Source organism: Vipera berus, assembly GCF_964194415.1.
Source record: "Vipera berus genome assembly, chromosome: 2".
In the NCBI taxonomy this organism is placed as follows: Eukaryota; Metazoa; Chordata; class Lepidosauria; order Squamata; family Viperidae; genus Vipera; species Vipera berus.
The window spans coordinates 155,351,964-155,364,839 of record NC_138203.1 but is presented as its reverse complement, the minus strand read 5'-3'; the positions used below and the strand labels follow the sequence as shown (position 1 = coordinate 155,364,839).

Here is a 12,876-nt window from a genome sequence, read left to right as displayed (position 1 = left end):
AGGCCAATGCACAACTTTGACCTAATACATCACTTGTGCCCTTTCCTAAATAGGGAAGCCCTTCAAACAATCATTCTCAATCAAGTCACTTCAGCTTGACATATGCATTCTACAAGGGCCTGTTGTTGAGAACCACCCAAAGCTTCAACTAGTCCAGAATGAGGCAGCATGGCCATGTGACACCTCTGTTCCAGCTTGTTTCCAAGATGCTTGTTATTATTCATGGTAGAGGACCCAACTACCCAAGAGATTACCTATCTCCCCTACTATCTGCTCGACCACTTCAGTCCAGTAAGCATGGCAAGATCTAGGTTCCTTTTGTTAAACAATACCATCTACTAAGATACTGAAAGCACCCTCTCACAGCTCTTGCCCTCTGAAATGAGATCCCCCTCCAAGATCCAGGTGGCTCCTAACCTACTGGAAGTTTCACAGGACCTTGAAGACCTGGCTCTTTATCCAGCTTTCGGCCAGAATGGGTACAGACCGTTTTGAAGAGTGTTTGTATGTTTGTTGCTATCTGATTTTCTCATCTATATTTCTTACTGATGTACTGTTATTTGATATTTTTAAGTTTTTTGTGAATCATCCAGAGTAATTAGAAATTATGTGGTATATACCTTGAATAAATAGACACAATTCAAGATTTTAGAAACTTATTTAGTTCCCACTATAAGCTGTCAATCAGCAGAAAAATCCAAGTAATTTGATTAACAAACTGAAGAGACTGCATAGGCTGAGGCAGGGCCACCTACAAAACCATTTATTTGGCATTAGGCTATGTAGCACTTCAGGTCTGAAAGCAAAGAGACGCTTTAGAGTTCACAGGGCTACAAATGTAGAACCTTTCTGAAACGTCTTAAATAGTTGTACCAATTCCTGAAATGACATAACTATTTGACAGGGGCAAAAATAGAGATTTTCAGAGGGGGGGGAAACCTCTCCTTATACAAACATAGCCTCCCATCATATGAAACACATGAAAGCAACAAAAATCCATCATCCTGTATCTTTCCAATCTTATGTGATATTATCCACAACTCTCTGCAGTTCCGCTGACCTTTTAATTTCCTGTTCCCATCATCTAACACTTTCCTTACATGGGTTTTGAAAGAGATTAGATATATTTGATGTACAAATAGCTACTAGTCATGACTGTTATATACAGCCTCCAAAATAAACCACAGTGTATCTCTAAATTCCAGATGGTGAAATACAGAAAGAAATCTGCTGCTATACATCTTGCTGATGAATTTCCTAGAAAAGTCTAGTTGGAAAATAAATTTTGGATTCCTAAATACCTTTAAAAACACCAGGATTTATTTTAGTTTCTTTCCAACTCATTTTAGAACATCATATGCAAAGTCATGTTACACACTGAATGCAGGGATTAAACTAGCAATATTTTGAAATTTAAATAAATGAAGAGAAAAACCAAATTTACCCCAAGATTCCAACTGTTGAGACGAGCTTCAAAGTCACTGTCATCAAAAGAAGTTTTTCTTCTATAACAATCTCCCTGAAACATTCAATTTTTAGGTAAAATGTTTTAGCGCAAACAAGGAAAAACAGAAAATTGGGAGAAAACATGTGTATATAATTTCTGAGAAAGGTTGATGTACATATTGCTATGTAATTTCCTAATGTAAATCAGCGATTATTTCCACATAAGTGGTAGTAATGGCAGGGGAGAGTTAATTTAGTATATGCAGGCCTCTTTGAGAACCTTTACATCAGGAAATTGTTTATAAAGGCTCTGAAGGAAAATTCTGGGAATAAATTGAGGAAAGCAGCATAATTTTCAGAGTTCTTCATTTTTTCATACCATTTTATTTATTAAGCTACAACATTTGATGCAAGATAAGTAAGTTATTCAAAACAGACATCTTCAAATGACTATTGTTAAGAAGAGCCCCCAAAAACCTAAATAATTTAGTATTGACTAAATACCTTAATGTTGAAAAATAAAACTATATGCTACCTGTTTCCCATGTTCTTTATTGGGTCCAACTCAGCACTTTATTGCAAAACACCGTTGTAGTTTAAAACACATTGCAATAAACCATACATACATACATACATACTACTTGACATCAGTTCTGTCTCTTTTCTGTTTTAACTTCTTGCATGTTACATTCATTTTCTGCATTCTAAAATTTAAAAAAGGTGGTTACTGCAAATATGGAAAACCTTACCCTTGTCTTTGATGGAAAGTTCTCATCTTCTGACAAATGAGGAGGACTCGTCGAATGTGATCTTAAGGCTAGTTTTCCTTTACAGGTATATTGTTCCCTGTAATAAATAGCAATAAACAGAACATACTGAAAAAACTTGTCTTCACAATAGTATCCTTAATACCCATTTCTTTCTTTATATTTCTATTTTGCCTTTCTATTTCAATGCTATATGCTTTTTCAAAAGACACAGAAATACAGCAATCAAATCAATCATCATAATAAGCCAACAAGGTGAGGCAATGTGCAACTAAAAATTGTAACAGACACCTTTTGCTCTCCTCACCCTTTTGAAAAGCAGCTTGTCTACATAATTTATATTTGCTTCCTAAAAATTATACAAGTGGACCTCACATTATTAACCAGTCAAAGGTATGACAGACCCCCACAGAAGCTACTTCAGACCCTGTTCTTGAGTTCCATTGACTGCACATACACTGAGATCACGTGACCGTATTTTGGATGCTTGGCAACCAAATCACTGTTTATGGTTGGTTTTAGCATTCCAAAGTCACATGACCATGATTTACAATTTGTTTGCCAGTTTCTAGCTTTTTCAACCAGTTTCCAGCAAAAAAGTCCACAGAAATACATGGATTTGCTTAACAACCACTGTGTTCACTTAACAACTACCGCAAAAAACCTCATAACATCAGGTACAGTCGTAGTGATATCTCAACTTATGACCAACATGACTTATGATGGAAATTCCAGATTCCACTATTTATTTATTTTTTTTATTTTATTGAATTTATATACCGCCCTTACGATTTATGGTGATAAATCAAGAATTCCCTGTAATGCCACTTTAGCAACCCTCAAGAAATTATATATCTTATGCATAACTACCGGGCCATGGCCTATTTGCAACCGGCCCATGGCCTATTTGCAACCGGCCCATGGCCTATTTGCAACCGGCCCACGCAAGCAGCGGGTTGGCACACAAGCACACAAACATGCAGCTCAACTTGCACAAGTCAAGCTATACAAGCATGCTTGTGTGCATCAGCCCACCACTTGCACAAATTGAGCTGTGCCAGCCTGCTGTTACAGAGCCCAGTTCCCCTTCCCACACCAGGCTGTCAAGCCACAAAGGTTGGGGACTGCTGTTCTAGAGTGTTAAATCATACTTCACCTAACTCAAAAAGGGAGCCTTTCTCTATTTTAATTACAGTAAAACCTAGGGTGCAAAATCTATCTTCTTTACCCTGTTGCCCTCAGGAATGTCCTACAGTACACAGAAGCTGGTACATTCTTTTTTTTTTTGATAGAACATAAATCTTTGAGTTGATCTAACAAGGATCTGCTGTAATAATGAATTTTGAATCATAAGGTAAATCAGCATATCATTTTTTATCTTTCTTTTCAATATACCAAAAACAAATGTTGTCCTTTCTTTTTTGTAACATTAGAATTCAATTTTCTACTCTAAAGTTACCAAATTAGTTCTTTTAGAAAAAGATAGTTACCATTTTTAAGGTTTTCATAATTAAGGAAGTTACCCTATCTTAATATTGACTAAGTTACCCCAGTTTCAGAATAACAAGTCTGGTTTTCATAATCAAGGAAAATAAAACTATTAAAAAGTGTTCTAGTTTTTAGAAACGCTGTATTTTAATACTTTTCAGCTTTCCTTTTTTAAAAAAACACATTTTATAAGGAAGGCAGAAGACTGTAAGCAAACCTTTCATATAGTTGAATAATAGATGAAGACAACATGAAATCTGCTTAAAAATTAAACATTCTTAAATTATTAACCATTCTGTTTTTCTAATTCTTAAACACATTATCAAAATATGTTGCAAGTATGCATAGTACATTTCATTTTCACAGCATCCAATTACTAACGGTTCTAATAACTACAACTAGAGGCTTCCCTTACTTTATGCTAAGGTTATGTTCCTTGAAAACCTCACATAAAGTATACCAGAGGAAAAAAGGGGCTTGAAGGGCATGGTGTTAAATTCTGTAACCCAAATGCAATGACAAATTTGTTCATAAATTTTTAGAGCCTTCTACTTAAGCTCTCGGAATAACAGAATAACAGAGTGGGAACAGACCTTGGGGGTCTTCTGGTGCAACCCCCTGATCAAGGAGGAGACCCTATACCACAGGTCTGCAAACCGCGGCTCCGGAGCCATATGCGGCTCTTTCAGCCGTCTCCTGCGGCACCCAGTCCTCTGCCATGTGCAGTCCAAAAAAAAAAAGTGGGACTAAAAAATTTCAACCAATCAATTCAAATATGCAGGGTAGGTGCATATCTCGCCTTGGCTCCACTCTTCAGTCAAACCCTGTTCTGCACATGCGCGCATGTACGCGCATGCACACACATTTTTTGCGGCTCCCAGTTTTTCCTTTTGTGAGGGAACCGGTTCCGAGTGGCTCTTTCACTGTTTCAGGTTGCTGACCCCTGCCCTATACCATTTCAGACAAATGGTTGTCCAATCTCTTCTTTAAAAACTCCAGTGTTGGAGCACCCACAATGGGAGGCAAGTCATTCTACTGATTAATTGTTCTAACTGTCAGGAAACTCCTCCTTAGTTCCAGGTTGCTTCTGTCCTCGATTAGTTTCCATCCATTGCTTCTTGTTTTGCCTTCTGGGGCTTTGGAGAATAGGTTGACCCCTCTCTTCTTTGTGGCAATCCCTGAAGATATTGGAACACTGCTAAATATCACCCTTAGTTTTTCCTGTCATTAAACTAGACATGCTCAATATTACTCAAACATGTTTTCTTCCTTGTCTTGCATTTATTAGCTTTGTTTCATCTTTATCAGCACTTCTCGCAATATTTCACATACAAGTACTCCTCATTTACCAACTATATTTGTTCTGTTATGGCAGTGTTGGAAAAAAATAACTTTTATAGCCCATTTACAATTATTTACAAGCTTTGCAGTATCCCTCTGGCGCATGAGTGCCATTACAGTCAATAAGCATTGTCCTGTGCCTAACCTGAGATTTCCTTTTTCTCTCTCCTTGCAGAGCAGAGAGATTGCAGAGAGGGATTGCAAAAGTAAGTTATTTGCTCTTCTACACATCAAAAGCAATGTGATCAATATTCCAATTCAGGACTGACAGCTGCAGGCATGCTACACAAACAGCTTACAGTACTCTCTTGAAATCTCTTTCTCTCTAATCCCTCCTCTCGGCTGGAGAATCACTTGCTTTTTTTTTCAATTTCCACTCCCAGAGACAAAGAGATTTCAAGAGAGTAACCTGCTTTTGTAGCATGTCTTCCAGTTCCAGGCTATGGTGTGATTGCATCGTTTTTAATATATACAAGACAATAAGTAGACAGTTGAGCATTCCAAAGAATGAGCAGTCAGGAAGCAAACAAAAGCTGAAGGTGTGAAACTAACTACTCTTGTTTCTTTCTAACTGGAAAGTACAATTGTAGTCATGTGATTTCCAACTTTAATGCAGAGGTTCCCAAACCCAGGTCTGTGGCATGCTAGAAACCAAGCCGCGCAAACAAGCAAAGCTCCATCCACAGGATGCAGGCAGTATACAGAACAACACCCGCTCCGGTCTGTGGAAAAATCTCTTTCCACAAAACTGGTTCTGATTCCCAAAAGGTTGGGGTTGCTGGCTTAGTGGGAGTTGCGGGTTCTAATTAGGGTCATTAAGCAAAAACTATCTGTAATATGTTAAAAGCTCATTCTAGGGCTGAGGGATTTTCATCCATTGTAAGTAAATATTTTATCTCTAACTTAGTTTTTAACATCAGTGAGGTCTTTTTCCTTTTCAGTAAGGGAGTTGGACAAAATGTTGATAACCACTTTAACACCATAATAACAGCACTAGCTATTGCAGTACGGAACAGTGATAAATACAAATAGAACTGCACAACATGATAGCAAATGCTTAAGCAAAGGCAAAAGGGGAATTTGGTGGGAAAATGTTCAAGTGCTTTTGGCAAGAAAAACTTTAGTACAAATGGACAATGCTGAGAAAAATCACACAGTAGCAATTTTTTTTCATGAAGAGAATTCTTAGGTGAATATGACCAATTGCATCATAGCAAAAATGCATTAGTGAATTGGCATAAAGAAAGAAAAACCTGTAGAGTTTTTATCTACAGTATTTAATTATGTTTCCAGTGAAAAGTTTCTTTCAATTGAGCTGATTATACATTTGCTAGAATTTTGCAACATGCTGATTTAGACATTTAATATACTTTTTCATTGCTTTTATTGAACTATGATTAACAAGCAACATCAGGAAACTACAATAACATAAATCCAAAATGTATAGAGAAAAAATATGTTGTTGTTAGTTGCGAAGTCGTGTCCGACCCATCGCGACCCTATGGACAATGTTCCTCCAGGCTTTCCTGTCCTCTACCATCTTCTGGAGTCCATTTAAGCTCACGCCTACTGCTTCAGTGACTCCATCCAGCCACCTCATTCTCTGTCGTCCCCTTCTTCTATTGCCTTCAATTTTTCCCAGCATCAGGCTCTTCTCCAGTGAGTCCTTCCTTCTCATTAGGTGGCCAAAGTATTTTGAGTTTTAGCTTCAGGATCTGGCCTTCTAAAGAGCAGTCAGGGTTGATCTCCTCTAGGACTGACCGGTTTGATCGCCTTGCAGTCCAAGGGACTCGCAGGAGTCTTCTCCAGCACCAGAGTTCAAAGGCCTCAATTCTTTGGCGCTCAGCCTTTCTTATGGTCCAACTTTCACTGCCATACATTGCAACTGGGAAGACCATAGCCTTGACTATACACACTTTTGTTGACAGGGTGATGTCTCTGCTTTTTAGTGTGCTGTCTAGATTTGCCATGGCTTTCCTCCCGAGGAGCAAGCGTCTTTTAATTTCTTGGCTACAGTCCCCATCTGTACAACTCCATCTCAAGTACGCGTTCCCCACAGGGCTGTCTCTCAAATCCATTACTGTTCACCTTGATGACCCACAACTGCCAAATCAGCTACAAATCATATTGTGAAGTATGCGGATGACACAGCAGTAGTGAGTCTTATCCAGGATGACGATGAAGATGCTTATAGAGAAGAGGTAAAGCCTCTGGTGGACTGGTCCAATAACAAGAGGAGAAAAAAGTCATGGAACTTTGTTTTTGTTTGTTTATGCATATGATAATTGCAGCAAAATGTTTGTATGACCAAGGATGGAGTGAGTAATGGTTCGGAAAAATGATGGAAATTGTTCAGATGGCCAAATTGACTTCTTTGATCATTGTCAATATTTTTTTATGAAATCCCTTATGGATTTAATGTGAAAAATAAAAAATTGAACTTATAATTCATGTTTTTGATATTTAGGCAAGATAAGATTATACAAAAAAGAGGGTTATGTTGGAACCATAGTGTAAAAGGTAATTGAGACCCAAATCCATTCATTATGGGTCAAACCAAATTTATACCTCAAACAAGCTTTTTATAATGACCATTTGATTGGGGAGAAAACTGTGAAGGTTTGCTTTCAAATGTCAACTTAAAACTAACTTTTCTAAAAAGGGAATCAGGAAGTTCCCTAGATGCTTTCATGACCAATAATATCACCAGAACAAAGAGAAATTATACATTACTTTCTTTTTTGCTATGATACGCTAGCAGCTACAAAGATTAAGATATAACAGTATAACTGTTACATAAAATAAAAATTAATACATTTATTTATATAAAAATAAGATGTTTACAATCTGCAGATTCTTAATTTAATAGTCAGTTTAATTAACTGTCTTGCTGAATACCACAAAAATGCAAATGAGCATATCAAGTTACCAGAGACCCTCTGAAAATCTGGTACAAAACAATCAGACTTTTCATATCATCAGAGGTCCAGGCTGCTGGGATCCATTCTTTCCAACCGATATCCCTGATTCTTGATTGGTTCTTCACAGGCTAGCTGGAACATTCGGAATCATGTGTTGTCACCTTTATATTTCCAATATGTCTACATCAGTAGTTAATAGATTCCATAAAGAAACTCCTGTTTTGCCTTCTCCATCCTCCTATTTTAACTTTAATTAAAACAGACTTGCTTGTCAATGCTTAGGCTTCCACAAAGGGCCTAAACCAAAGTACCAACTCCCTCTCGAGTACGGGTTCCCCACAGGGCTATGTCTCAAATCCATTGCTGTTCACCTTGATGACCCACAACTGCTGTGCCAAATCAGCTACGAATTACATTGTGAAGTATGCAGATGACACAGCAGTAGTGAGTCTTATCCAGGATGACGAAGATGCTTATAGAGAAGAGGTAAAGCCTCTAATGGACTGGTGCAGTAAAAGTAACCTGATTCTAAATGTTGATAAAACAAAGGAGATCATTGTAGATTTTAGAAAGAGCTGGCATGGCCATATTCCACTCTATATCAAGGCTGCAGCTGTGGAGGTGGTCAGTATTATCTGGGGGGGCAAATAACTAATAATCTGACTTGGTTAATTCCACACATCATCCTTAGTGAAGCATGCAAACCAGTGCCTGCATTTCCTGTGTTGGATGAGGAGAGCACATCTTTCTCCTTCTGTCCTGGCCACTTTTTACAAGAGGCACGACTGAGAGCATCTTAACAAACTGCATCACTGTTTGGTTTGGTGTTAGCAATGACTCAGATAGAAAGTCCATACAGAAAGTGTTAAAGACAGCTGAGATTATAAGAAGCCCATTTCCCATTATTCAGGACACTGCTTTTAAGCACTATGTGCTTAGAGCTTTAAGCATTATTAAAGACCTCACACACCTACTTCACGATCTGTTTCTGTTGCTCCCCTCTGGGAGGAGGTTTCAAAGTATTTCTAGCAGGACTACCAGATTCTGCAAAAGCTCTGTTCCCTATGTCATCCGTCTGGTAAACTCACAAGATTAGTTTTTCTCGCCATGTATATGAATATATCCGAACTAGACTGTGTTGTTTCTCTGTGTCATATATGTGTGTGTATGTGGGTATGTGTATAATTATCTTTTTGTCTTGTTTATGCAGTGTATATTGGGGAGCTGTATGCAACGAAATCTCATTTTAATATATGCTGTTTAATGTACATGTAAAGTGACAATAAAGTTATGATTCTATTCTATTCTAGTCTATTTCCCATTTTTTCCTACATGGTGAATTAAATTTATTTAAATATTAAAAACAAAATTATATGATGTGCATATACATAAAACTAGATATTTTTGTAGATAAGAGTTCTGTGTTTCATCATATTTTAGTATATACAAAAAGAATGAAATAATCATAAAACGGCTACTTAACAACTTACTCCAACAACTGGTCTCCTATTTTGGAAGCTGTTTAGAGTGGAGTCCTCAGAGACGCAGCAAAATTTCAGTTACAGATCATCATCCAAATTAATGTGAAGTAGTCCATTATGCACAAGTTCTGATGCCAAGAATTATTTTTCAACATTAAGTAATGTTGAACCAAGTTTATTTACAAGTCATTTTTCTTTAGCAAGAGGTCATTATATATTTACTACTTCTCATATGTTATCTACTATTTTTCAGGAGCTCAGGTTGGCAAAGATATTAGGGTAATCAAATGCTTTGTTTTTAAAGACAAAAAACTATTTAGAGCAGCCAGAGGTACGAACACAGCATTTCCTTTCTTAAACCACAACGTTTTCTTGGCACTGTATATCTGTAAAATAATAGTGTTGGTAAATGTACATGAGATTCTCAAGAGGTCTCCCACCTAGATCCAAACCAAATCCAGGCTTGCTGAGCTTCAGAACTAGCTGCATTATAACCCAATAGACCACACGAGCTTGAGAATTCTTTAAAAACTAAAATACAAAGTAGTTTTTCATACTGTACCAACAAGAGACCAAACACCAACAAAAGACCATTCAGCCTACATTGTATTTCTGGCATCTAATCACTATAACACTCTGAATGATTTATTTGATAAAATTATCAAGACAGCAGCAACATAAAGAGGGAAAATAATCTCCAGTGACATCCAACATACATTATTACTGCTGTGCACACCTTGAAAATAACCTTATATGAGTACCAAACATACATTCTTAAAGTATGCACAACTTTAATTTATCAACTGGAGAAAGGCACTGTACTGCCATGCAAGTTCTACCCCACTTTTGAAGTGCACTGCCACATCACAAGCATGCCTACAAGGCAGGGGTGGGCAACAATGGCAACTTTACAACCTGTGGATTTCAACTTAAAGACTTTCTGAGCTAGCCACCATTGCCAGCCCACCCCTGCCACAAGGGATGGAGTTTGCAATGTAATTTCAATAACCACTGCTCACATTCATTCAGATTTATTCACATTCACATTTATTTAGCTAAAAATTCATAGCCTTCTTTCAACTTTCTGCACAAATACCAAGAAATAACAGTAAAAGAGAATATTTAATAATATAAAAGATGTGCCTCCTCCAAAGGTGCTTATACAGACCAAATGCCTTTTTTTAAAAAATGGTATTTTAAAAAATCTTATAAGGAAAAATACTCAATTTTTATATCAGATAATAAAAGGGCTTACCAATGAGAAGTCATTATAAAGAAAATACTGCTATACACTTCATGAGCAACCACACCCATAGGATGTCATAATTTGACTGCAATTAGATGCAATTAGATTTCTTTCCACTAATCTAAAACTCAGCAATATTGTTATTAAGATAACACAATCTTTCAGGCTGAAACCCTTCTAGCTTTTACGCTATTCTTCTGATTTTCTATATTACTAGGAGTGGCCATCTATACATTTCCACTGCTGTCAAGAAATTATTAGGAATTAATTATAGGCACATAATTCTAAAAAGAACAGTGACAGAGCAAAATAAAAAAGACTAGCCTTCCTGATTACAGACTGTTATATTTCCGTCAATCTCAGCTGTCAATTCCTACAGAGAAATGTGATCACATGTAGAACATGCATTGTCACAAAGACAATTAGAAGAGCAACAAAGAGTAATGAAAGAAATGTGCCAAAAGAATCAACTTCTGATGTGAAACATAGCTTGAATTGATTAGAATAGTCATTTTACTGTTTATAAATCACTAATTTTAATAAAGCTTTTCAGCAAATCATTCCAGCAAGAAAGGGAATGGATATCAATGTTCCTTCAAACAAATTCTCAGAAAGCACAAAGAAATGTTTTCTCTGTTCTACAGTACACCACCACCACCTGCTGTTTATTTCAGCATCTTACACAAAGAAAGTAGTACCGGTAATAGCTAGCTGCCCTCAAACTATTTTTATTGATTCAATTGCAGCAAACTATTAAAGTTCATTAAAGAAACAGATTTAAGCATGTCATTTTGCTTTATTTAAAAAAACCCCAAAGGTCCATTCAAAAATACAAATGTGAAAGATACAGGATGTATAATATCTTTTTAAAAGCAAGAAGCTTAGATCATCCCAAAAGAATAAACAAGAGTTAGCATCCTCATACTGTAATTTTTTTTCAAATAGACACATTCTTCCACACTAACATCTTTGAACAACAACAAAAAAAATGCCTGAAGGTTCAACTTTAATATATGCATTCACACTGCGGTTATAATACCCTAAAACACATAAATTAAAGTCCCAGTATCCATCACTTTTGTGCCATAATGATATTATTTTTGTAACTAGTTTCATAACTCGTTATTTTAATTTGTATTAGAATTTAGAAATTTAAATTTCTCTCTGCCTCATTAAAACATATTTTTGCATTATCACAAAATGATTATGGGTTCTGGGAAGAAATAATTATTAATTTCAATGAAACGGTTTAATATTTTTGAATGGCCATCTTCCATGGACCCTCCATTGAATTACGCAACTATTGAATGGAAAATGGTAATTGGACAAGAGAAAATTATTCTCTGCCCTTGTTCCTAAAACACTAGTCCTTCAGCACTGGAAAAACAAAAGAAAAAATGCACTTTACTTATGTAATTGCTGCTTAACATTTTCCATTTGTTGTTTTCCATCATTTAGTTCAGTAAGCTATGCTTCTAATAGTTTCTACATGAACCTCCAAAAGAATTACTGGCAAGCTTTTGGAAAAGGGTTTTCCAAGCACTGATTAACGCATTTTCAATTTCTCTATATGATTTTAAAGTAAGATGTACAACTCTATGTCACTCCAAAATATATACATGGAGCTTTAAGAACTTAAAAACGTCTGGCCGTCGTAAAACACTGCACTACCATGCCAGCAGTCCCGTGATTGTAACCTGAGTGCTTGGCAACCTGTTCACAATTATAACTGCTTGCCAAGCATCCCCTATCATGTGATCGCCATTTGCAATCTTCTCTGTTGGATTCCGCGGAAATTCATTGAGTTCTGAGTATAACCTCCCATGGTCTCCCTTATCTGCAACTCTATCCACTTAATGACTCATACATTAGCTTAATCCCAAAAGCACTGGGATTGTTTTTAGTTGTTGAGTGAAGCAGTCGTGTGGACAGTGACGTGACATCTTGCTTAATGATCACATTACTCAATGACCACTCAGTGGGACTAGCCCGCCCCACCCGTGCCAGCAGAAGTGGCATGCTGCATGCCCCGTTAGCTAAGATATTCTGGCAGGCGGGGTCCAGGAGAAGAGCTTTCTCTGCCATTGCTCCTGCCCTTTGGAACATCTTGCCCCCCAGAGTGAGGTCATCTGCCACCCTCCTGATCTTTCGTAAGAGCTTAAAGACCTGGCTCTGCCAGTTGGCTT

The 12,876-nt window shown here is 37.0% G+C and overlaps 1 protein-coding gene across 3 annotated transcripts in view; it reads right to left on the bottom strand.

The window, feature by feature from the left end:
• The window catches only part of CEP112 (centrosomal protein 112), a gene marked incomplete at its 3' end in the record, with an annotated part of 303,692 nt that overhangs the window by 277,310 nt on the left and 13,506 nt on the right, over positions 1 to 12,876 (bottom strand). For all 3 annotated transcript variants that reach the window (XM_081318537.1, XM_081318536.1, XM_081318538.1), the window contains exons 5-6: positions 2,196 to 2,292; positions 1,445 to 1,519 (exon numbers count right to left, since the gene is read on the bottom strand). In XM_081318537.1, the coding sequence (XP_081174663.1) occupies positions 1,445 to 1,519; positions 2,196 to 2,292 (172 nt within the window). The remainder of the gene's footprint in view (positions 1 to 1,444; positions 1,520 to 2,195; positions 2,293 to 12,876) is intronic.